This window comes from Ambystoma mexicanum, chromosome 2q (genome assembly GCF_040938575.1).
Source record: "Ambystoma mexicanum isolate Mex_15411 chromosome 2q, UKY_AmexF1_1, whole genome shotgun sequence".
Taxonomy (NCBI): domain Eukaryota; kingdom Metazoa; phylum Chordata; class Amphibia; order Caudata; family Ambystomatidae; genus Ambystoma; species Ambystoma mexicanum.
The window spans coordinates 306,607,921-306,633,514 of NC_090924.1; the positions used below are offsets into that span (position 1 = coordinate 306,607,921).

General features: G+C 43.3%; 1 protein-coding gene across 4 annotated transcripts in view; it reads left to right on the top strand.

Moving 5' to 3' along the window:
* Nucleotides 1-25,594, top strand: part of LOC138569359 (uncharacterized) — a 1,262,132-nt gene that overhangs the window by 522,680 nt on the left and 713,858 nt on the right. For all 4 annotated transcript variants that reach the window (XM_069647272.1, XM_069647275.1, XM_069647274.1 and 1 more), the window contains 3 exons: nucleotides 4,570-4,694; nucleotides 9,688-9,832; nucleotides 13,543-13,755. In XM_069647272.1, coding sequence (XP_069503373.1) covers nucleotides 4,570-4,694; nucleotides 9,688-9,832; nucleotides 13,543-13,755 — 483 coding nt within the window. The remainder of the gene's footprint in view (nucleotides 1-4,569; nucleotides 4,695-9,687; nucleotides 9,833-13,542; nucleotides 13,756-25,594) is intronic.

Here is a 25,594-nt window from a genome sequence, read left to right on the forward strand (position 1 = left end):
CTCGGAAAGAAAAACCACAGCGTTTTTAAATACAAAATTTTTAAAGCTGCAGTTCTATTTCTAAGTTTTCCGGGCTCCTCCAGCCCGGAAAACTTAGAAAAAAACCACAGCTAGTGCTTATTTAAAAAAAATAAATAAATAGCACTTACCGAGATTCAGCTGCAGCTTTCCTGCTCTGGTCTCCGGTCCCCGTCCTCCGCGTACAGCACCAATGAAGGAAAAGCCACCCAGCAGTAGCTTTTGTTTACTACAGCTGGCTGGCTTTTCCTTCCTTAGTGCCGCAAAAGCAAAAGCCAGCACAGGCAGGCATCCATTTCACAAAATGGATGCGCACATGTGCTTGCTTTTGCGAATTTTGAGCTTGAATAGCTCAAAATTTTACATAGGAAGTTTAAAAAAAAAGTGCTAGTGTTTTTTTTTTAATATTGCCTATCTATTTTTTAAATACATATTTTTACTGGACTATCCCTTTAAGCACGATATCCACCAAACTCTGTTTATGGGCAAAACTCCCTATTTCACTTATGGGCCGTGTGGCCATATTAAAAATGGTGATTTTACCAAAGCTATTATATATTTTCACTAACATCCCATTATGGCCCGGCAGACAGTTTTTCGATGCCCTCCAATCTCTGACCGTGGAGTTTCTGTGGAGCGGGGGAACGGCCAGAATGAAATGGAACAAAATGGTAGAACCATACAATAAGGGAGGCATAGCAGCTCCGGATTTCGAACTATATTATCTGGTGGCACAGGCCCAGTTTGTCAGATACTGGTATGATGATTTGAACACCTCACCACACATCAGCATTGAGAAACACGCTGCACACCCAACTGACCTAAGATCTGTTATCTTTGGGGTTAAACATAAAGATGACTGCCCATTTGACCCAGTCAGCAGAACAGTACATGCATGGTCTAGGATCTATCGTAGGCTTAAAGTAGACACGCCATTTTAATCGGAGGCCCCCTTCTGGAACTTTCCCGACATTGCACCGTCTTACGAAATTGATGTTCAGAAGACATGGGACCCGGAGGGGGAATTCAAAATCAGAGACATCTTTCCCAATGATACATTTATAACACTGGAAGAATTTAAGGTTGGGATGGGAAGGGACCAGTTGAAGATACTACAGTATCACAGGATGCGAATGGCCTTCAAGGCTAGGTGGCCACTGTCCCCAGATGAACCCCCCCCCAAACCCGTGCCTCGTGACCCTGTCCACCAAGTCAGGAACCAGTGTTTCCGGGCTATATATGGCTGTACAGGCAAACACGCCGACAGTGAATCTGATCAAAGCCTCCTGGGAAGCTGACCTAGGAACAACCATAACGGATAAGACCTGGGTGAGATATTGTGAATTGACCAAGAGGGTCTCCATGAATGCAGGCCTCTGCCTGATCCAATTCAAGGTACTAAATAAACTGCATCACACACCTGAGAGAATTGCAAAATTCACACAGAACAATCCAGACAATTGCCTGAAATGTGGTTACGAACATGCTGATTCATTCCATATGTACTGGAGTTGCCCACTTATATATGGGTTCTGGGGAGAAGTGGCGAAACTTCTGGGAGAAATCGCACAAGTGCCAGCAGATCTGACTCCCCAGAAATACCTGTTCAGAGACATAGGAAAGACATCTGAAGTGACCAGAAGACTATTTAACATAGCGTGTGTAGTGGCAAAAAAGTGCATACTGCAGAACTGGAAGAGCACACACGCGCCACGCATGAATCACTTTCTGAAAGAACTGGCATGTGTCAATGAGTGTGAGGAACAGTATATAATGTCGCACCCAAGGGCAAGTAAACCAAAAGACATTTGGGCTCCGTTCAGAGTATACTTATGCAAACTGGGATCAGCTAGTAACAGCCCGTCAGGCCCCTGAAGTGCACCAGCTTTGTAAATCTCATATGTCTTGTTGTCATTTTGAAGTTAACACCCTGTTTATGCAAAGACAAGTGTAGAGCGTCATGTTGTTGTAGTGATGTGTACCACAATCAATAATAAAAAAAAGTAAAAAGAAAAAAAAAACGGTACCGGTGCTACTGTCATGTTCTGCTCGCGGGGGCCGGTATAGCCACCAGGTCAGACGTGGTGGCTGCAAGGGCACCTGCGAGAAGAACTCGTAGTTTGATGGTACGGTAACAACGGTACCGGCAAGCTTACTGGTACCGTTGTTACTGTCCCGGCAAACTCGTAATGAGGCCCATTGTCTTCTTTTGATTAAATGTTGGATGAACCTGAATTTTCTACAAATAAATCCTGACAAAACCGAATTATTAATTGTGAACAAAAAACCCATAACCTAGATCTGCCTATGTTGGTGAAACATATTTGGGCAATGTCCTAAAACAAAGATGGAAGTAAAAAATGTAGGTCGTTATCTTAACAAGCGTTAACAAGCTGGCACCGAATAGTCAAATTGCGCTAATCATAAAAACCTGTATTTCTTTCCTTTTTGGGAAATGAAAACATCTCCTTCATTATCTGTCTTTCTCATATCATGTCTTAGTGAGTGACAGACTCATTATTCTCTTCCCATTTAGATTTTGACTATATTATTTACTTAGGACTTGCCAAATGTTAAATTTCTCGAATCCACCAAGTACAAAATACTGCAGCCAGAACTTCACTGAAATAGATAAAGTATGACCCTATTAGCCAGGTACTGCGCTCCCTACACTGGCTCCCTGTAAAAACCCAAAATACATTACATTACATTCGAATTATATTAAAAGCCTGCAATGCACTCATTTGAACCCCCTGTCTAATAAATTGAGACTACATACATCGACCCTACGATTGAGATCTAATCAGGCCAGAAAGCTTATCATACTCCCCCATCTCATCTTCTCTCTATTTTCTTCCCTCCAGTGACGTCATTTAGTGGTCACCAGGGGTCTCCCTTGCTACCCCTGTCGTCTCCCTTGCTACTCCTAAAAAAATATATATATTTTGTTTTCTTTTTTACAAATTGAAGCTCCTGTTCTGTGGCCAATGCCATGTGCTCTTTGCTTCTAGATTGGCTGGCTTTCTTGTTTAGGCTTCTTTAAAAAAAACAGGGTTTTTCACAAGTTTAACACTTTCAGCAGTGACCCTAAATAAGAAAGAATAGGAATGACAGATAATTTGTCTTTCTGGAATTCTACACAATAATTTCTAGACTCATTAAAGGTTTATTTCAGGCCCACTGCAGGGGGTGAGTCACGGATATAGTCTGTTCTTAAACACCTCAATTTCACAATCCAGACAAAATGCTCCAAAAAGCATTTAGAGTAGACTAAGCATCCATTTCGGACTATGTATTTCGCTTTTCGCAAGTAGCATGTTTTTTCTGCTGATACATATGGTGATCCATTCTTGTATGAAATGTATATCACGTTACAGTGATATTGGAACCATATTTTTCATAGTGTACTTAGACACAATGCTATCTGATGCCACTTCATGTTTTGTCAAGGGGTAAACGGTTGTGTTCCATCACTTCCTGTGATGTCACTTTGGGGTGGGGTCAAATGACATTACTTCCTGTGATGTCCTCAGAAGTCAAGGATCATGTGATGTCACTTCCGCTGGCATTTTGGTGAAATGACGTCCCTGCATCCCTCTCTAATTTCCTTCCTTCCTGCACTCCTCCCCTCTGTCATGTATGGAACTTCAGGGACTTTAAGCCTCCCGTATATATTTTTCAACACCCCAAATCCACAGTGATGCACTAATAAATCTGATGGAACTCCTTAACCACTTGAGAAAAAATACCCTTAGGTTTTCTTGTGGCATAATCAGGTTGTTGGGGAAATTTGGCAATGAGTTTGTGAGTGAGTGAATGATTGAGTGAGTCGGTGAATGCACATACTACTTTAGTGTACATTGCAGCAGAACCGCCCCTTTGTCATTACTCTGCCAACTCCTTCACTCCTGTCAGCACCTATGATTCGTATAAAAAAGGCAAGCTGTTTAGGTTGCTGTCAAGACCCAGCTGGACCCTGGATGGACATCCTCATGTGCAGCACTCCCCTGTTATTGAAGTGGTTGATCCCATGACTACCAATAGTGTGAATGCAGACCAGAAACACAACCTTTAAAAGGGGTCCCCACCTTTACTGCAGGGAGGATTCATGTAAATGAAAGCATACATATACTGCAGTCCTGGGTTGCAGCAGTCAGTAGCGGAGGCCGCTTTTGGTGTCGGGGGATGGATAATAAGGCACTAGCGGGAGGCTCTAGGTGCACTGGGAACCAGGGGGTGAGCTAAAGGGGGATGGTGGCTGCCCCCCTGGTCCCTCTGGCTCTGCCACTGTTGCATCATTTACTTAAGTATGCAGTTAAAGGTAAGACACTGTTTTATCTATTTGGTGGGTGGTCGTTCTCGGGCAAGGCAACAAAGGCATATCCCTCTGAGTGAAATCAAGAATTTATTGTGATCAGTCTTTTATTTGGTTTTTATAAGGACTGAATAAACAACCAGTGCACATTTCACAATGCACAAAAATTACCCAAGTGGTGCTTTTCTGGCTCTAATGACAAGAGGTAAATGTGTGTTCCTATTTTTCTTTTTCAGCTGAAAAATTTAGCGCTAGATCCCAAGAACCTGGATCTGTTTGGGAACTCGGACCTTCAAGATGGTGTGGGATCTAAGTACACAGCTGCCATCTTTGCCGCAAAGCCAGACTTCAACATTACCAGGTTGGGCAACATACTCCAGAAAGGGAATAACCTTTTGAGTGTTCTTCAGGGAGAAGCAGAGAACTGGGGGAAAATAAATGATCTGTGGGTCATTGGGATTTGGACAGTTGGAGAACTTCTTGCAAACTGTCAAGTTTAAAATGGAATCAGTGAGCCAGTTTACAATTGGCTGAACTCATCAATGTTAATGCATAGCCATGCTGAAAAGGAGCCCTGCCATGGTGTCCATCCCATATCATATCCTGTTGGTTCAAAACAAATAGATCTACGTAAATTCCCTCTGCTAGCGGTTTCCCGGCCAGCCCTCCCTGGGAACTGTGATTTCAGAAACTCTACACATTGCCCAATTGGCACGGTGTGCCTGCTTCTCAAAGATTTGCACTGGAGCTGATGAGGGCATGCTTGGGAATGTCTCTTACCATCTCGACATTGGTATCTAGCAGGGACTGGGCCACCCCTGTCTGCCTTCGCATTGGCTAAAATGCACACACACATTCTAAACTTCTCTGATGAATTTCCCATACCTTGGACTTCGTCCCCCGAGGGCGTTCACCTTCAGCGCTTTGAGGCCATACCAATGGGAAAAGGCACTATACAAATGACAATTACATTGCATTACCTACAGCTGCTACTAATTCTAAAAAGCCTAAAACTGCAGCAAATCTGGAGATGCCTACAGCATCTTTGGGATCCTCATAAATATGTGATTAGCAGAGGTTTGGTCAAGAGCAGTTCAGAAATGTCCTGAGAGTCTCGAGGTTTGCTCCAGCTCAACGCTTTTTGCATCAGGTATAAGGCGGCAGGTGTTACAATGGGGTGCTAATCAGGCTCTTTAAGTTCATTACATTTCTAACTTAGATTTACGCTAGGGTCTGGGCTTGAGAAGAGTGGGCATAGCTGAGAATCCGGCCTGTGGACCAATAGGCAAATGAACAGAAGGACATACTGATCACGAAGTAGGGACAGATATGTAGATTAGCAAAAAGAAATTGTGAAATCTAGTAGACACCCCAAAACTTCAATACCAATGCTTTATTACACACAAATGAATACAATAAAGAAATACACTGAGTAGTTCATGAAGTTGTTCCTGTTGAGAATGTTTGTGAACGGACTCAGGAAAATGTCCCTAAAAGTTGATGAGGCAAATAACATTTTGGGCCCCAAAGCACGGTTTTCTTGCAGAATAATTGGTCTTGTTTTGCCCTTTGTGTCACAGGGCCATGACTCTAGTCTAGCCGCTTCAGATATCAGCCTGTGCAGGATGCTGTGACTAAAAGTGCAAATAAACATGTTTAGCAGGTGCACCAGGTAGTCACCCCTCTAGGTTACATGTGTTATGTACCTCTAGTAAAATTGCTTCTCTAATCATTTCAATATGATTATGCCATTTTGAATAATTTAACGTTTACATCTTTTATATTGTATTTTGAATGTCTCCTAGTTTTCCAGATTAATATTTCAATTTGGTATTTTGTTTTGTTTGCAATGCTGTCGCTGTTGAACAACCTTTATTCGACAAAAAGTCATCAGGTTTAAAACATCATAAAATGACTAATATTACAATAAAGAACATTAAAAAGTGAGAGATCTTGCATATCTCACCTTAGTACATAAGAAGCAGTGTTAGCCAACCTAAACATCAGATAAAAACAGATGCTAGGAGAGATATGCTCGCAACCTAGGACACTTGGTGATTTCAAAATAGTAATGCAAAATTAACACATGGCCTTGATTTAAGATTTTCCTCCTCTGCAGCCATGCTCTACGCAAATAACGGGCAACAGCACACGCTACTGAAAGATGAGAACATTATCTTAGAAATAGGTGAGCGGGGCCAAGTGTATGTATAACGGCCTCCAACAGGATAAGTCTCAAATAGCCACAGGGTTGCCTTGCAGAGGAGGAGGTAATGTGAGGCTGTCTCCTTACCAGCATCGCACATTGGGCATTTTTCAGAATCGGAGCCCTTCCAAGTGTGCGTAAAGGCATCGATGGGCAAAAATTCCTAATATAAACCTTGCATACAGTGATCTTTCATAAGCTAGCGTAATTACAACTAAGTATGCCTTAAAGCCAGTCTCCTGCTCATGTTCCAAATACTCCAGGCATCGATCAAAAGATGATCCCAATGCTTTTGTCAGGCAACAACTTCCCTCCTCTTTGAAAACTCTCAATGATAATGATGTGTTAATTATATAGTGCTTTGGCCAAGTCACTTTACATAGAACATATTTACATACAACTTCACCATCCGAAGTTCCATCCGAAGTTGGTACTTATTTATTGACCTCAGAAGGATGAAAGGCTGAGTTGGCCTTGCAGGGATTTGAACCTCTGTCCTGAAGATCACACACAGATCACAGCAGCAAGTGTTCAACCCACTGAGCTATATTACCAATGTGAAGCTGTCTTTCCTAGCTTCTCCTCTGTTCTTGCTATGCGCACCCCATTTGGCCACTATTTTAAGCTTCCTTCCCTTGTCTCCTTCACCTGAATCTGAATCATTTCCCTTAGGAACAAAGAGAGAGTGGATCTTTTGTGCTTGAAATAGAATGTTTTCTTATTCCGTTGATATATGATATGATAGGTTATTTATAACGCACTTAATACCCAGTGGTTTCTAAGTGTGGACCCGGGGATCGAACCTGTGGTGCTCTGTGTCGTTTTGCTTCCAAGGCGAGTACGCTGCCCCTGAGCTATCCTCCGAGACAAATAGAGAGGAACTCTCCATGGTTTAGATGGACTGTTACTTGTTAGTTGTATATATTATTTTAAGAGTTGCTCATTCAAAGTAATTCTTCAGTCCAGAATATTTTACAGTAATTAAGCAATAATGCTGCATTCCAAGGGTATTACGAGGTGGGAAAAGCTCTTTATCGAGGGCCAGGGTGCAATACCATCTGGTAATGGCCTGAGGAGGGACACATTTTTGTTGTAGAACATTCCAACCAATGAGGGTTGAATGTTCTGTTTAAAAGATGGAAAGACAAAGGAGAAACATTGGAATGTTGGGACAGAAGACTTATACCAGCCAAGGGAGCACTTGATCGTGAATGGCAAAACACATTCCAATGTCCAAATAGTTTCCAGAGCAATACATTTAGGGTGCACATACGTTGATCTGAGAAACGATCCAGGGCTAGAAGAAGGCCATCTTGTTTTCAGGATAGGGTGCTTTTAATACAGCATGGTCTTGCAGCCCCTAACCGGTGATCAAAAATGGCGTATGGGTCGAAATCTTTGTTACAAAGGAGTCAAAGAGAATTTGCAGACAGTGTGATGAGGCTTTCAGGACGTTATACTTTCGATAACACAGCACGAGCAACTTGGTTTTGAGAGTTTTGAAAGTAGTCAAGTCTTAGCTCATCCCTGCTTTCTTTGGGAATGTCCTTTTTCAGTAAGATTTCCTGACTTCACACTTCATGTAATAGTCTAGAAGATTGTGATGTCTTATTCAATATTTTGAATGCTCATGTGGTAGCAATCTGCCAGTTCAGGACACAATATTTAATAGGATGGGCTCAAATACATCAAAGAGGTTGCGGTACTTAGCAGCACTTTGTAAAGGAACATATCTGAAAGTGCAGTCAGGGTAGCAAACTGTGCAAGTGAAGACTAGACACGATTATGGCCATCTATGTTGGGCTGTTCTGCTTTGTTTTCCGTGGGGTCCTTTGTTCAGCAATGAAGGCACACTTTCTGCACAGCCTCCTCTTATCCACTGGGAAGATTAATCCATATCATTAGCTGGCAGTGGTGTCTCGGTGAAATCCAGAGTTTGCTCAAATTCATACACCAGCATCGAATTGATGGCATTTTTCTAACCTCATATCCAGCCATGTCTCTTTTAATACAATGTTCGACTGGGCTCTCACCTTCTCCTCTATGCAGCTGCACATGGGAACAATTGCTCTCTTTCCTTGTCACCCGAGCACCTGCTAAGTTTGCAAGGATGTGAAAATCCCCACACCCTGCACTACTTGAAGCTGGACCGGTGGCTGACTGTTTGAGCAGATGCAATTGCAGCAGTCACTTGCTGTCAACTTTAATATACACAAATGAGCATGCATTCTTACTGCTTAACATTAGATTACCACCGCCCCCTCCAAGTTATTTGTTTTAAGGAAAGTTATGGTAACAAAGACTTTTTTTGTTTTGCAGAAATATTCAGAGTTTGAACTTTGATGGGCGATTTCATACAACTTGAAATCACACAAAAAGGACAGATACAAAAGAAAGTACATGTTTTCCTCTTTCAATTTCATCATCAGCATCAAAAAGCTTCATTGTAACATGTTATAAAAATCAATGCCATCTGGAGGTGCTATTTTTGGTACTTGATCTCTTCTTCTCCTTAAAACACAATGGGCTTCATTAGGAGTTTGGAAGCAGCCATACCCTTAATAAGGGCATGGCTGCCTCCAAACTCGGGTCCGGGTTCCTTGAATGAGGAATTACCGGGCCATTCAAACCTTGGAGGACCCGGTAATTCCTCGTTCAATGTACCCATGCCCATTCCCATTCGAGCCGCCATAGGGCTCAATGGGACTGGGGAGAAAGCTAACAACGGGCCCCTTATTAGCGGGCCCGTTGTTAGCTCCCTGGAACCCTCGCGGTACCCGCAAAGGAAGTCTGGTCTGACCAGACGCCCAGAGCGGGTCCCGCAAGGGAACCTCGCAATAAGGCGGAATGGGTTTAACAGCGTTGGCACCTTTACCGGTGCCGTTAAACCCATTCCGCCAGGGTCGTAATGAGGCCCAATCACAATGATTTGACTGATAATGGGGGAAGGGCAGCTTTTTGGTTATCACAAACCTAGACTCCGCCTCCATAGACACGCACTCACTTGCTCATTCATGGTTTTGGATCAAGAGGGCAGTGAACATTCAGCTGCGATGGGAGTATATATATGTTGGGACTACTCCACCTGGGCACACACACACATGCCTTGAGCCCTTAAGCTAATTTACATTGTCTTTCTCTTTTGCAGCCTCCCAGACAAGCTCCTCTGCTTTGCACAAGGATCCAATGCTTTCAAGACCCTCACAGCTGAAAAGATACTGGACTTGATTAAAAAAATACAAAACGTGTGTGCCACGAGCAGCAGCACAGCTCCCTCATCTTCTGACATACAGGTACTGCAAAAAGCCTTGAGTGTAATCGGTGAAAGCAGACTTTAGTCTCCCAGTAAGGTGTGCATGGGTCGATAGAGCATTTTAAAAAGGTTGCCTTGAATTTACTTTTGGGGGTATTTTTTTAATGTGGACCTATCTGTGAGAAGCAGTGGAGTGCTGTACAACAATGAGTTAATAGGAACACAAGTAAATGGACACACGTTACAGCAGGGCTGTGTGACAAAATTATTTGTGATCCACAGGAGTACAAGGATGAAAGGCGGCAAAATCACCTACTCAGCCCTCACGCTTCTACAAAACAAGAGTGAGCCCAATCATAAAGGCGAAACGGGCAGTTAAGAGATATACATCCTTTGCCGTTTGTGGTAATGTGAGCAGAGGGAAGACTGTCCTCTCAAGATGTGATCCAGTAGCAACCCAAACATCAAAGTACACCAGCCCAAAATAAAGGAATGTACAAAGTTCTATAAACAATATATACACTTTAACCAGACACATCATATGCAAAATTAACTAAAAAGAATACACTACAGAAACCCACCCCTGTGGAAAGAAAACAGAATATGCAAAGATAGAAAGATGCAGCACTCTTGGTAATGAAACACGGGTGCAAGGCAATAACAAATCACAATGTTCATAACAGGATATGCTCTTGTGCGAAAAAGGGATTAAAGATTACCTAAATGGACCGGTGGTGGGGGGAGACTGTTAGTAGTCAATAACACCTTTCCGCTGTTCTTGGCAGTTCATCAGCGCTGAACCAGATTTCACGGAACAGTGCAGAACAGTGCGAGTGGTTGGAATACCAATAACCCACTCCGTCTCAGACCCATAACATCAAAGGCCTTTTGCTATGCAACACCTTGGTGTGTGGCTAGTCCTTTTGGGATGGGTGTGCTAATTGATTCCTGTCTCCCTGGACAGCTCCTGCTGGGAGTCTGCACTGCTGCAGTAAAATGTTACCAGATCTCACAAAGGATCAAAGGAGAGGTATAGTCTTTCAGTCTCTTGCCCTGCAGGCTGCCAGGCCAGAATACACACAAAAGCTTCCACAGCTAGCCTGGGCTCACAGTGCTGACACAGGTATGATATAAATCAGATATGGCACTTTTGTGGTAAAAAAACAAAATAAAGTTGTTATTCATTCATTCATTCATAAATCAGATATGGCTTCTTATAGTTATGTGAATTACTAGCCACCATACCCAAAACACACGTCTGGCGATAAGTTTAAAGATTAAACTGCCACCAGAATAGTACATTTTGGAGGGGCAGACATTAAATGCAGCGTCTGCGCTGAACTGAATTGGCTGTCAGAGCAGCTGTCAAAAGGGCAAATGTGACCTATGAACCTGTTCTGTTCCACTGGAGAGCAGGTGCTGCAGATCAGGAAACTAATTCAGTAAGGAACTTGACTCTCTGCCTTTGGCATGGAACTCAAGCAAGGGCAATCTGGTTAGCAGATCACTGTCGATGAGATGGAATTACCTGCATCATTTTTATCAATTAATAGAAATCAAAAAAGCCCGGGCTGCTACACCCTTGCTAGATGGAAATTCCTCATAGGCTGTGTTAGATACAATTAAGCAACAGGAACTGTAACTGGGGATGAGGTGGTTCAGCTGACAGGTGGGATCAGAAAGGGAGAGATAGTTGTGTGATGGATAGAAGAAGTGCAGTGGGGCGATCTGTAAAGTAGATGGTAGCAGGGAGATATTTCTTCAGTCGTCACCAGATGTCCTCAGGGTCTACGTTGCTGTGAAAATGTTATAGTAGTGTACATTGTAAGAAGATATACAGAGTATAAACATATAAAGGGAGATTAAGAGCAGGTAGAAATACTGGATGAGTGCAGAGCTGCACCTTACATGCCAATGAGGTGTATCTTTTCAACAGCTAGTTTAGATACCCAGAGTGGCAATGTTTTGGATATATGTTGGACAGAGCGCCAAAAGAGAGACAGATCTTAAGTAGGGGGCAGCGCAGGGTGAGTGGGGAACGGATAGGTTGATGAGTAGAACCTGACAGTGAAGAGTGTGAGGTAGAGAGTATAGAGGTGGACTGGCCTGCAGAGAACTCTGGAGACTTCCAGGTAGACCTCTGCAACACAGGGCTCCTTTGTGTGGGTTCCCTGGTTTTCTGCTTCTCTTAACATCCGTCATGCAACCTACCGCCTTCTTTCAATCTCTCCTCATCTGCTGCAAACCTTTGAAGTGAAGGGTTTGTTATTAAGCTTCCAGTATGTTATTCCTCACTCTTAACAAATGTTATAATTATTTTGTTTAATTTAATTTTTATTTTGTTAAGATTCTTAGTGTACATACACAAACGTTCCAATAACGCATGACAAATACAAATATCAACAATCTTGCCCGCAACAGGAAGATTGTTGTAAGTAACGTAGAAGAAATATTTGGGAATCAGTTTTTGGGTCATATACTTAGAATTTGAACGTCCCACAGAGGGCAAACGTAATAGACCCCCAGTAAGACCTCAGTCGTCTCTACTCATGCATTTCTGGATGAAGGGTAGCCATTCCTCTTCTATAGTCAGTTGGTATTCATTGATCATGTAGGTACATTTTCCAGGATCTAAATATCCTGTGATTTGACAACCCAATCTGGTTTTGGGTGTAATGAAATTCCTTTTCATAGCTGGCAAATTGCAGAGTTCCATGCGGAAGCTTTGAGCCAGTCCAGTTTTTCTTTCACACTGTATGCCGGCCCGCCATTGCAATAGGAAAAACAAAACTATGAGTTCCAGCATTCAGTTGGAAGCAAAACGCAGGACTGGTTTGAGGTGTCACGCATGAAACTGGGAAACTTAGCTGGGAGGGGAAGATGAGGTCAGGCAAGTTGCCTCAGTCATGCGTGGGTAGGCTTTGAAAGGCATTGTGGGAGTGGTCATAGAGGAAAGTATAAAGTTCAAGGCATTGCAGAGTAAAGATATTCGCAAGGTTGAAGTCTCCCATTAGCACAGTTGGGGCCTCAGCGGGTAAGGAGCCGAGGAGGAAATCAAGGGCATGGAAGAAAGAGTTAAGTGGGCTGGGGCCTGTTAAATGCAGATAATAGTGAGTGGGGTAGGAGCACGTAGTTGTACCGTTTTTCTTTCAAAGGAAGAAATCCAGAAGGGTGAAGAGGAGCAGATAGGCCGGCCTGACTAATCACGAGGCCGACTCCTCCACTTCGTCTCGCCAATCGCGGGGAATTAGAAAAGGTGGCATACCAGTATGGAGCGTGCCAGGTGTTACAAAGTCATGTGGCAACATCCAGGTTTTAGTGATGGCCATGACTGTGAGAGGAGAGTCAAATAAGTCTGTGACGAAGGAGGACATATGGAGGTTTGATTGGGCAGTAGCACCCAACACAATTAATTGACAAGTCAGTACAACTAATGCAATCAAATAATATGCTAGAAGCAATCAACAAAATGAAATAACTGACTGAAAGCGACCAACACAATGACATAACAAGCCAGTGTGTCAGTGTGTTTATCAATCCTGTAATCCTTCCTGTCCAGTCAAAAATATATATTTTTAAATACATATGTTTTCATATTGGTTTTAATGTAAAGCATAATGTTGAATGTCAGACATTTATAGGTAGAATATTCCTTCTGATTCCTTTTTGGTGCATATTTAATTATTTATGTGGTGAGTGTCCTCACTGTGTGATTCCAAGTGGGAAACCAGCTGCCATTTTCTCTTTCAGCTAGCGGCAAGCCTGGTGGAAAATCCGCAAACAATTGACTCCAGCGTCGTGGCCCTATTGAAACAGCAAGCGATTGGACTGAATTCAGGACAGATCAAGAACATGAACGCCAGTGACGTCATCAATTCCTTAGGTACTCTTGGTGAAGTTCAAGGCTGGGATGCAGGACAGGCTCAAAGCATCATCAAGAAGTTACATGATGGCAACTTCAAGGTAGGATTCACAGAAGTAAGGTAGTGGGGTGGACATTTACAGCAAGTTGCTAATAGCTGCTAGTTTGGTTAGCCATGCATCCTGAAATGTTTATTCAAGGAGCACTTCTTAGAATCTGAATCTGTGATCTAAAGAAGTATCTTTAGGTTGAAAGATGTTATTGGGATAAATATGAAAAAAAAAAAAATAACTAGAGTCTAATTGTAATCCCGTCCCCAAAATGTGGGAAAGCAATAAAACATGAAATCACGGTAAATTCAATTTCAGACAACAACACAATTCATTGAATTATTAAAGTCCCCTCTAGGATACATGTTATGTACCCATAAATATCCAAATGCTGCTTTAAGAAGAGAAGTGGACGAATAGGCTAATAAATACATAACAAAGAAGAGCACCAAAAAAGGACAAGGAAATGCAATGCAACCAGTCTGCAGAATCAACAGCCCCAAAACACAGCTAAGACACATAATTACATTTAAAAATGTACAGCCTCTTTACAAGTCGGGCAGTCATTAACCTTATTACTGACATCGTCACTCAGTCCGGCAAAATGGCTGCCGAATTGCAAATGGTAATATGGCAGTGCTTGTCCCCATTTATCCACATGGCTCACTGGGGGATTTGGAGAATTTCGACAGGTGTTAATTCTGCCTGGGTAATTCCTCCAGTTTTTGGCCTTAATGTGGAAGATTTACCCCTAATACTTGGCTAGAGGTATAGCGTCAACTTCAATAGAAAACTCACATTTTGGCGGTGCTGTAAAACTGGCAGTAATTTCAATATCGCAAAAAAAATGGTGTTAATAGAATTACTTTCGGATATTTACTGCACTTCCAAACTGGAATGTAGCCCATAGTCAGATGAATTACCAGTTGGAGTCATATGAGCGGAGTCCGAAGAAGATAAGGGCCTGTTGCAGTACCAGGTTTACACAAAGAAAAGCCCCAACTGGAAGTCGTGCCAACATTCCTACGAATTTGACTCCGAATGAAGGGCTAGACTTTAGGGCATGCCTGCTAGCTACCAGTCCATTACAGAGTGGAAATTGCATCATAGTTCAGTTTTTCATTGTAAGTGACATCATCTGTCCGATACCTGAAGTCAAAGCACAGGAATGTTTTTTCACTGAAGCCTTTTTTTTATCTCTGAAGTTGGGCTTCAAGCCCTGTGATAGTTGTGGGTATACTATGTGGGTCTCTGGCCCTACAGTTGTCAAGTGCCTAGGAAAGGACCACGTCACGGGGGAATGTGTGTCATGTCTGCTCATGTATCCCGCCATTATCAAGAACTGCGCCGCAAAGCTGCATCGGGTGAAAAGCAAGAAAAACACTCCTGGAAAATCTTTGGTAATGGCTGCTCCTCCCTCTAAATCAGCAGCGGAGACACCGCAGAGAGAATGTTTCTTGATGTGGGATGAAGGGAAGAAAGAAAAGAAAAAGGAGAGACACCAACATTCTTGCAGATAGGTCTTAACCTCAAGGTCCCACTTCTCCTTCTCAAGAAAGCTTTAATGCAGGTCCGAGTGAAGGTCACTGTAAGATGAGTATCACACTCAAACCTCAGGTGGGTCCTTACCTTCATGCAATACTTTAGGTGGGTCCATACCTTCATTCAATACACTACAGAAGGGTCGGAGAACTTTAGATTTGCAATGCTGAAGGTTCTTCTACCAAGCTCCAACAGCCACTATTGCCAAAGGGACCTATGCACATAAAAGGACCATATCTGCCCAAAGGGTCAAGTCTTGGTACTGAGCCTAAAGAACCAGCAGCATTTGCGCCTTCTGCCACAGTAGCCAAGCTCTCCATTCTCCCCTCTCTGCCACCAAAGGCAGAGCGAGGCGTCTGTTTTCTAAGGCTCCGGCATCATCAGCAGCAGTACTCCCAGGTCTGTCCGATTCAGAGGTTAGAGAACCATTCAAGAGTTTGATGGGCCAGCATTCTTTCAGAAATGTTGTTGTATTTTCAGGAAGATGCAGAAAAATACGATTAAGAGAATATACCCCACAGATTGCAAAAGGGAGTTATCTTTTAGCAAACGACTTGTTCATGAGGCGCAATAAGAGAAATCTCTATTACAGGTAGATCAGGACCAGAATTTTAGACTTGTCCGGATTCTGAGATTGGCACTTATGCCGTTTCGGCCTTGGCGCCTGATTTTGGGTCATTCAGAGTCATGGTAGCCAGAGTTATAGACACTCTTGGCCTGTTAGTTCCTACAGAATTGGTAATAACTCATGGTATAAGTGATGTCCTGGCACGGAAAACCTCTAAGGTGCTTCTCCTACCCTTTAGTTTGGCCTTTACTGAGAAGGTCATGATGATATGGCGATGACCTGCTTTGAATCCGCAGTCAGTAGGAACTTAGCGCAGAAGGAGAAAGCTTCTGCATCTGATGCACTATTCCACACATCACACCCAGCATCAGAAACTGATAGTCCAGGCTACTACTGGTAGATCCAGGCTTACTGCCTTTTTAAGTATACCTCCAGAGAGGGAATCCCCAAAAAGTGATTCTTGGGGAATACAAGTCTTTGCTGCTGGCATTTTGGTGCAAAGAGCTTTGATTGCATGTTGTATGCTGGTCAGGTATACGCAGGCCCGATGGGAGGTTGCAGATGTGGCAGGTAAATATTTGCTCTCCAATCCCTTTCCCAGTCAGTGCATATTTGATGGCGAGGCCTCGATTCCACAGATTGGGAAGGCTGCTGTATGGCTATGTGGGCAGTAGTTGGGCATCATTCCTGGTTGCAAATGCCAGACCTCCCAGGATGTACCAGTGAAGCTGCAGGACATGTCCTTCATTGGAAATAACCTCTTTGGTAGCAAAACCGACTGATCCTTAGATAAATATTACACATCCAGGCTGACTGGCAAGTGGCTGAGTATTTCATTATTGTATTACATCTTTCACAGCTCAAAATACCATCCAAATTCACTCTCAACGAAGAGCCATGGTTCAGGTCTAATTTGGCAGGGCCAATCACAGCAACAGCAGAGAAGGAATTAATGTTCTTCTAGGTGCATAGACTCGGCTAGCCTAAGACTTCAAAATCGCTTCCCTCTCTCTATTGCAGCAGCAAAACTGCTTTCATTTTCCATCCTTAACATTATACAATGCCTCTGTGTGGGCAAAGGTCTGACTCTTTGCACAAGCTTGGCACTAAATAACTTTTTAACACTGGGTTTTACAGATCATAGGACACAAACACTGCCTGGCATTTCTCTCTTAGCACCATCACAGAATCCCCACACATTGCCTTTGCCTCAACTTGAACCCCTTCTGCGTCAGGAGATAGCTCAGCTTTTTCTGCAGGGAGGAAAGGGCTGGTATTCCCATTACTTCCTCGTACCAAAAATGGATCTAGGGCTAAGACCACTTCCAGATCTAAAACTCCTCAACAAGCTTATCTGAAAGGGCCTTTCAAGATGGTGAGGCTGGCACAGATACTCCAGGCTTCAGAGTTGAATGAAAGCCGTGTGTCTTTAGATTTGTAGGACACATACTTTCAGAGTCTTCTCCACCCCATACATTGCAACTACCTTTGATTTGTAGGGGGAGGGGAGGCACCCACTACCAGTTTGCAGTGCTGCTATTTGGCCTCAAGAGTATTCACAAAGTCAAGGTTCTGGTCATGGACCATCTTCACAGGAAGAAGGTCCACAACTCTCTCAGCCTCTGTGGGTGGATCCTGTGGCATTCGAGGACGTTGGGAAGAAGTGCAACTTACTCCACAAATTAGGGTTTGCCATCGACCTAACATGTTCCCTTGTGATTCCCTCCAAGCGACTGCAGTTTATAGTAACAGTCCTAGATATGGATGGATGGCATGGCATGGCTTTCCCTCCCCAAGAGAGATTTACAAGCATTCAGGTCAATCTCGCAGTCTGTTTTATTTATTTATTTATTTAGCATTTGTTAGGTGCCTGTACAACAAAGTAGTGTTTCAAGGTGCCACAAGGCAAGTGGGTAGGGAACAAGGGGAGGAAAAATACATAATGGTAAAAGCAGGAAATAAGCAATCATGGTCCTACTAGGCCTTGTGACATTCGGACGTGCAAGTGCTGTGAAGAGAAGTTCAGGAGTGGGGGTATGGGGAGAAGGTATGGGTAAGTGCTGGTGAGAGCCCGGGAGTGAAGTGCCTAGGGTGCCAGGGGAGGAGCCGCTGGCTAAGTGCTAGGCTGGGGGAATCCCATCGGTGGGATGCACAGCCGCCCAGTAGGGGGCCTACAAGGGCAGTACTGGGAGGGTGCTGGAATCGACTGGGCAGGGGCATAGTACATGTGAGATTCATAAAGGTCCAGGTCGTCAGTCAGAGCAACAGTGGGGTGATTAGCAGGGAAGGGAAAGAGGGGAAGATGTAGAAATTCAGAGTTTTGAGAAGTTTTCAGAATTTATGGAGGTCCGGCTGAAGTCCGAGAGGACCAAGGAGGCTGTTTCAAAGAGAGGGACAAGCCGAAGAGAGAGGCCTGTGTTTGACAAGCAGAGAGTTGGAGTTAGAGGAGCAGAGGGCTTTAGCAGGGAAGTATTTAGGGAGAGAGAGTTGGAGATAGCGTGGTCCCAGGCAACAGAAGGCCTTGTGGATGATGCAGAGGGTCTTGAATTTGATCCTTGTGACCACCGGGAGCCAGTGGAGAGATTTTAGGGCTGGAGAGATATAGTCCCTGGCTTTGAGGCCAAGGATAAGTCTTGCAGCCCTATTCTGGATTAGCTGAAGGGGGTGTAGTGAGTAGAGGGGGTGATTGAGGAAGAGGCTGTTGCAGTAGTCCAGCCTAGAGAGGACCAGAACTCTGGAAACATTGAGCTTCTGGGGAAAGGTGAGGAAAGTAAGAATGCCTCCAAGGAAAAGAAGCTGGAAGTGGGGCTTCTTGGCAAGGTCCAAGATGTGAGGGGTCAAGAAGAGGGAGGAGTTGAAGATGACCCTGAGGTTTTTGGCCTCAAAGGAAGGTGAACGTATAGGGTCCAAGGAGAGCAGTCAGAGGGTAGGGGACACTGGGTGCAGAAGTCCAAATAAGAAGGATCTCCATCTTACTGGCATTAAGACAGAGGTTGTTAGCCGCACACCGTGCCTTTGGCGCTTTGAAACACTGTCTAGTTATATAAGCGCCTTATAAATATCCAATAAATAAATAAATGCCTGGCTAGTGGTCAGACAATCGGGGATGAGGGAGGAGGAAGAGGAGGTGAGAGAGGGAACTTTGAAGGAAAGCTGTGTGTCAGCAGCATAACACTGGAAATGAGGAGAGAAAGAGGAGATTAGGTGAGCAAGAGGGGCAAGATAGATATTGACGAGCCATGGCGATAGGCTAGAACCCTTGTGGACGGTGCAGGTATAGAGTGAAGGGATGGAGGAGTAAGGGCTCTGTTGTAACTGGGAGGAGTGGTTAGTGAGGAAAGAGGTCAGCCAGTCTAGTACCTGATCCGTGATGCTGAGGGTATCACAGAGCCATTTTATGAGGATAGAATGGTTGACCGTGTCAAAGGCAGAGGAGAGATTGAGGAGAATGGAAATAGCAGGAGAGTTAGAGTCAAGATTTGCAAGCATATCTTCACAGGTGTTCAGGAGAGCAGTTTCCGTGCCTCTGGATGCCCGGAACCCATATTGATGGTCATGGAGGCAACCAACGAGTTCAGTGTGAAGGATCAATTGGGGGAGGACCAACTTCTACACGAGTTTACCCAGTAAGGCAGTGATGGAAATAGGGCAACAATAGTTAACCAAGCAGGAAGGGTCCGTTGATGGCTTTTTTAGGAGAAGGTGCACAAGGAAGTCCTTGAGGGAAAGAGGGAAAGAGCTAGTGGTGAAGAATAGTAGCACATTCATTTTATAGGTTCATAAAAAAGAAGAAAGGCATCAATAAAGAACGAAAAAGGGATATGACCTAAGTCTGAACACTTAAGGGACATTTTCTCTTCAGTGGCAGGATTGAACCAACATGCAATTTGAGATTTGCCCCCAAAAACAATGGGTACACGTCCACTCGCAATCCTGGAATAGTCTTTATTGATGAGGAGTAACCCACAGATTCATTCATGAAGGTGGGGACTTGTAAAAATTGTATGTTGATGAGGAGGGTGAAAGCAAATAGTATTTGCAGGGGCATGGTGACCTTGATTACCCATATGAGGGAGGTGATCCCTCTATGCCTGGAGATTGGAATATTTCTCAAAAAGCAGAGGTTGACAAATGGGATGTGTATGCCACCCAGAAACACAGGAAAACTCCAATGGTTGCATCGACATCTCCTCTATATTAGTTAACAACCTACCATCACAGAAGAAAAACATCTCCCCTGCACCACAGGAGAGAAAAGCAACAGAGAGCAATTACAATACCGTTGTTGGCAGAGATATACAATATATGAAAAACATTTCTCAAGGCACATCTTTCCCTTACTCTAGCTCCTGCTAGGCCGGATAGGAAGTATAAGGTGGGGGACTCAGTACCCTTGTGTCTCAGAGGGCACACTAAAGCAGACTCTGCTATGACTTGCACAGTTTGAAGCTACACTTCTAATCCTTTGGCTGATTTATCTAAACCCCCAGACATTGAAGGAAGAAGACTGGATGCCCTGGGCAAAACACATCTCTTCTAATGATTCTTTGACAGCCACAGCAGCTAATGCTTGCTCGATCATAGCAAGATATGACCGTGAAATATAGTACTATGTGAACAATTTAGAATAATAATTGCCACCTGACAAAGAGAATGAGGCCACAAACAATATTAGAGAAGGTGGAATAGCATCATACCATGCTATAGATACAGAAGTAGACATCACTGATTCTGATTTTCTACAGTTGGAAATCATAACTCACTGATTCAGTGTCAGAATGGAACACTACCTGTGGACTATCAATTTGCAGGATGCACATTTTTACATACCAATTCATCAATTAGCTGTTAGCGAAGACCACTATCACTTCAAAGTACTACCCTTTAGACTGCACTCAGCTCTATGAGTCTTCACAAAATGCAAGGGCCCAATATCAGCTCATCAGTGAAAGAGGGTGTCGTCCGTTTACTCCTACCTGGATGGCTAGATGGCAAGGCCAAACTCAGATGCTCAAGCAAAGACCATGGTTCACAAGGGTCTTTGGCTGTCTGGGTACCTAGATGCCTCACTGTCTCTGGCCTCACAAGTAGGTACTCTTTTTGGGAACAAATCTGGACACACAAAGACCAAGGGAATGTCTTTCAGAAGATAGACAACAGCTCAGCCTTGTTTAGGTGTTTTTCTAAAAGGTGCGCCTGTACAGCAAAGCAGTGCAAGTACCTTTAGGAAAATGTCTCTCGTGTGTGGGCCTCGTACCGCATTGCAGGACACGGATGCATCCTTTCCTGGAATTTCTCGGCAACCAATGGGTGCGAGTCATAAGAGGCCGGAAAGACAAGATATGGTTAGATATCTTCCACAAGGCTCGGCAATGGTGGGTAAACCAGGTGAATCTCAGCAAGGGGGTACGCTTTCAGAACCTAAGGTTGCCTTACAATGTGAGGTCAGACACGTCACTCTCTGGATGGAGGGCACCTTCGAACGACATTAAGATTAATGGCCATTGGTAAGCTCGCGAAAAGAAGTTCCATATCAAGAATCTCAACCTGCAAGCATTCTGCCTAGCTCTAGGATGTTTTTCACCAAACATTGCGGGAAGCACAATAAAAGTACAAACAGGCACCATGTATAAAGTAAGGAAACAGGGAGGAACGTCTTCTCTTCAGCTCTCTCAAGAGGTGCAGAGCCCATGGCACTGGTAATATCGTGGAAAATTGGCAACATCACTGGGCATCTTCCAGGGAAATATTGGCGTAAACACAGAGTAGATGTCAAGCAGAGACACATGAGTGGCAGTTCAGCAGCACAATCTTACAAGACTTTTTCTTGAGATGGGGCAACTGGAGAAAGATATATTTTCATCAGGGAATGTTTGCATTGTTATAATGTTGTTTACTAATAAAATGATTAAAAAAACAATTAAAAATAATAATAATGATAATCGCCAGAAGACACTTCCTTTCACAATAATTGGGATGCTTTTAAAGCTTTTCTTAGGGTTTTTATTATACAATGTGTGGCATTAAAGAAAAAACAATCTGAAAAATCATCTAATGATTTGCTTCAATCTATGAACTCACTCTAAAAAACATGTTATAATCACCCATCTGGTGATACACTTTAATGCCTAAAGATATTGAATTTAAGAAATTATGTACGGAATAAGATTGCAACTCTCTCCTCCGAATTAAAGCTAAGTATTATGGAGGCTCTAATGAGGCTGGCAAATTACTAGCCACATATCTAAAATTCTATTGTTATATCTATTACAAACTCTGCTGGTAAAAGAATCACAAACAAAAATTAGATTAGTATGTTCTTATCTGATTTCTATGCAGAACTTTACACCTCCGAATCTACCATAAATCAGTATTTGGCAAAACATACTAAAATCCCTATTTAACAAGTTGACCTGACACCCTTAGATGAGCCTATTAACTTACAAGAGGTTGAAAAAGCCATTACCGACCTTCAATCTGGGAAAATCCCTGGTCTTAATGGATGTTCAATTGATTTTCTTTAGAATCCCTTTCCCCTAAACTTCTTAAATTAAATAATCAGTTCTTTACTCAAGTACAGAGCTTTGGTACCTTTGGTGAAGCTTTATTCTCTTTCCTAAACCCGATAATGGTCCTTCGCTAGTTGAAAATTATCGCCCTGTTTCATGTATAAAATTCTGACACTAAAATGTTTACAAAAATTTCAGCCATTACATTAGAACAATTTGTACTTAGATTTCTTCATAATGACCAAACAGGATTAATAATACTCTTTCACAATCTTTTCCTATTTCGAGAGGAACTCAGCATTTTGGCCCAAAAGAGTGGTTGCTCTCTTTCTAATATACCACTTCATGGGATGACATGTGTCCCTTATCAATTCAATACCCATCAATTCAATACCCAGGCATTCATGTATCAAAGGACATAGATACAATTATTGACCTTAATATCTGTTATTTGAGGAAAAATCAAAGACTTAAATATTCACTAACCTGGGCAGACAGAGACTTGCACTGGAGGCAACAGGCAGAAATTGAGGAATCCCCTGTGGGAGTCCTGCTCTCTCTCACTCCCCGGATTATAAATCAGAGAGGAGGGAGGCATAATCCCCAGGGAAACCCTCCTGGGGAATAAAACCCTGAATCGATGTGGCTCTTCAGAACAGTGAGTAGCAGCTTGGACGGTCCCTCTAGGCGAGCGGGAGTGCGAAGAGGATTGGAAACCTTTCCGGGGAACAATATAGAACAGGTAAATGCCAGGTAGTAAGGAGTGAAAGAACAAGAGATGGATATGGAAGGGAAACGTACGTGATATTCAGAATGTATGTCTCAATGGGATGAGGACGTTCTTTGGAGTATCCGAATGACTGGAATCCATAGAACTGTGGTGCTGAATGAACGGAATAGAAAGGGCATGAATGTTGGTAATGGGAGGATAGAATGAGCTAAAGCGGACTCTATGTTTAAGGGACTTACAGACACGGGCGAAACTTCTAGCTGGAAATCTATGGTGGAAACGGGATTCGGCCTGAAAGTAAGCCTGTATGTATGAGCGGTGGAAAGACAAGAGTAAAGATTAGTTTTTTTAGAGGAGAATGCAAGCTAGCAATATCGGAAGGAGGAATCCTAGTGGCGAACTTACGGAGCTTCTGTATGAACAGTAGTGACGCGTATGCTACTAACACTTGCTTCCTTATCAGGAGTCATGTGAGTAGACGCAGGTACGTAAGATGTGCGTGGAACAACTAGACTGCGGTCTTCCTCACAAGGAACCGTCACTTTGGGAGCCTGCGTTATAACGCTATGTGCCGTTCTTCCTAATCTCCTTCTTTGCCACAATGACCAACGCTGATAATGTGTAACAATATCTCACATATTCTTAATAAAGTTAAAGACTTAACTACTAGATTGTCTTCCTTATTTTGAACCTGATTGGGTATCTTGACTTCGTTAAAATGACTCTTAGTCCTATCATATGATATTAGATCTATATGATTCCAGTATCCTTTTCCTCTTGTTCTTTAATAAGCTTGATAGTTTACTCAATAAATTCCCATGGAAAAAAAAAACAAGAGCTGCTTTAAATAAACTTAAACTATCTAAAAATTGGGTTAAATTTCATGATATCAGAACATATCATAAAGCCTTCACCTTACATCAGATTGTCATTTTCCTCTGCAATGAGAACCATTTGATTTAAGTCCCCCCGTGGGTTAATATTGAAATTCATATAATTTCCCCACCAAGGGGAAACGATGAAAAGAAAAGAGCCCTGGCCAACAGCGAGGGGGTAGTATCGACTGAACGTAAAACAGGCCCGTGGAAATGGTTAACGCAAAGTTGGAACAAAAACACAGGAAAATAGCAACGACCAGGGTCACCCAGCGTCCTTGAGAAAAATTACATCATTGGTGCGGAGAGGCCCGAAAAGGAATATTTCAACTTGGGTTCGTGGAACACAAGAGGCCACGTACATTTGACAACAGTCGGAGAGGTCGATTTGGGCCTCTACGACATAATATGTCTACAAGAAACGTGGTTGGTGGACAAGCCGGCTTTTGATGGCTATACTGTGGAAATCTCATTGGCGGTGAAAGGTCTGCTAGGTAGACCATCGTCCGGTCTCCTTGTGGCTATTAAAACAGGACAGGGGCTATCGGAACCAAGAAAATGGAAAGAGGCATACGAACTGCTGGTGGTTCTGACGTCATGGAGACAGTCGAATGATAGGAAGCAAGACTCGCACCCAAAGTCCCTGGCAATAGTAAACTGCTATTGGAACCGGCAACGGATGTCCACAAAAATGTTCAGTGCTAACATGAGCGCCACGATCGACCAGCTGTATGAGGAATTCGAGAGGATTGAAATCATAATTTGCGGCGATTTCAACGCAAAATGCATTGATCCGGGGACCACACAGCCGGAAACCGCGCAGGGGAGGGGGATAAAAGAAGCAGCTGGAGAAAGAGGAAAGGCGTGGAATGAAGTCATCAGAGTAAGGAATATACAAAACACAGCCTCTCTCCTCCCTTCGCAATGAAACCTCCCAACGTGGGAACGAAATTCCTCAAAAGTGACCCTGGACTACATTTTTATTTCAGAGGGTCTCACAAGTGACATGAGGAGCTTCGAGGTCATAAAAACTCAACAAAGCGACCACAATTTACTAACTTGCACATGGCAAGGCAGCAGACCAAGCAAAGAATCTTACGAAATAGCTATCGAAGCTAATGCCCAAAGAACACGACTCAGGATAACTGAAGTTGACATTGTGAAAATCAAACGCGCTTGGGCCCAAAAGGTGAACAATAACCAGGCGAATAATACTGAAACAGGCCAAACTACCTACCGCTGTTACTGGCTTTACGAATGTAGGCGACAAAAAACACCAGTAAACCAGACGCTGCAAGACACGCATTTGACAAAGCATTGGTCGATAAAAGAAAAGTGGTACGAAGATGGAAAAGAATAGCCAAAAAAACGAATGCTCGGGAAGACTGGGAGAAATGGAAGCAGGAAACGAAAGGGTACAAAAATTGGCAAAAACAGCACAGAGCACGCCAGTACCAAAAGGACGCAGAGGAGATGATGGGCAAATTGCAATAAAAAAAATCCAGTGAGTTCTGGGGCCTAATAAAAGCAATGACCAACACATCAAGCTCTGTGCAGAGTAACGCTGTGCCTGAAGCAAGCTGGATACGGTACCTAACCACAGAATTTAGGAGCCCGGACAGAGCTGTGTATATGGAGAATCAACGGTCCAATACACCCTGGATAG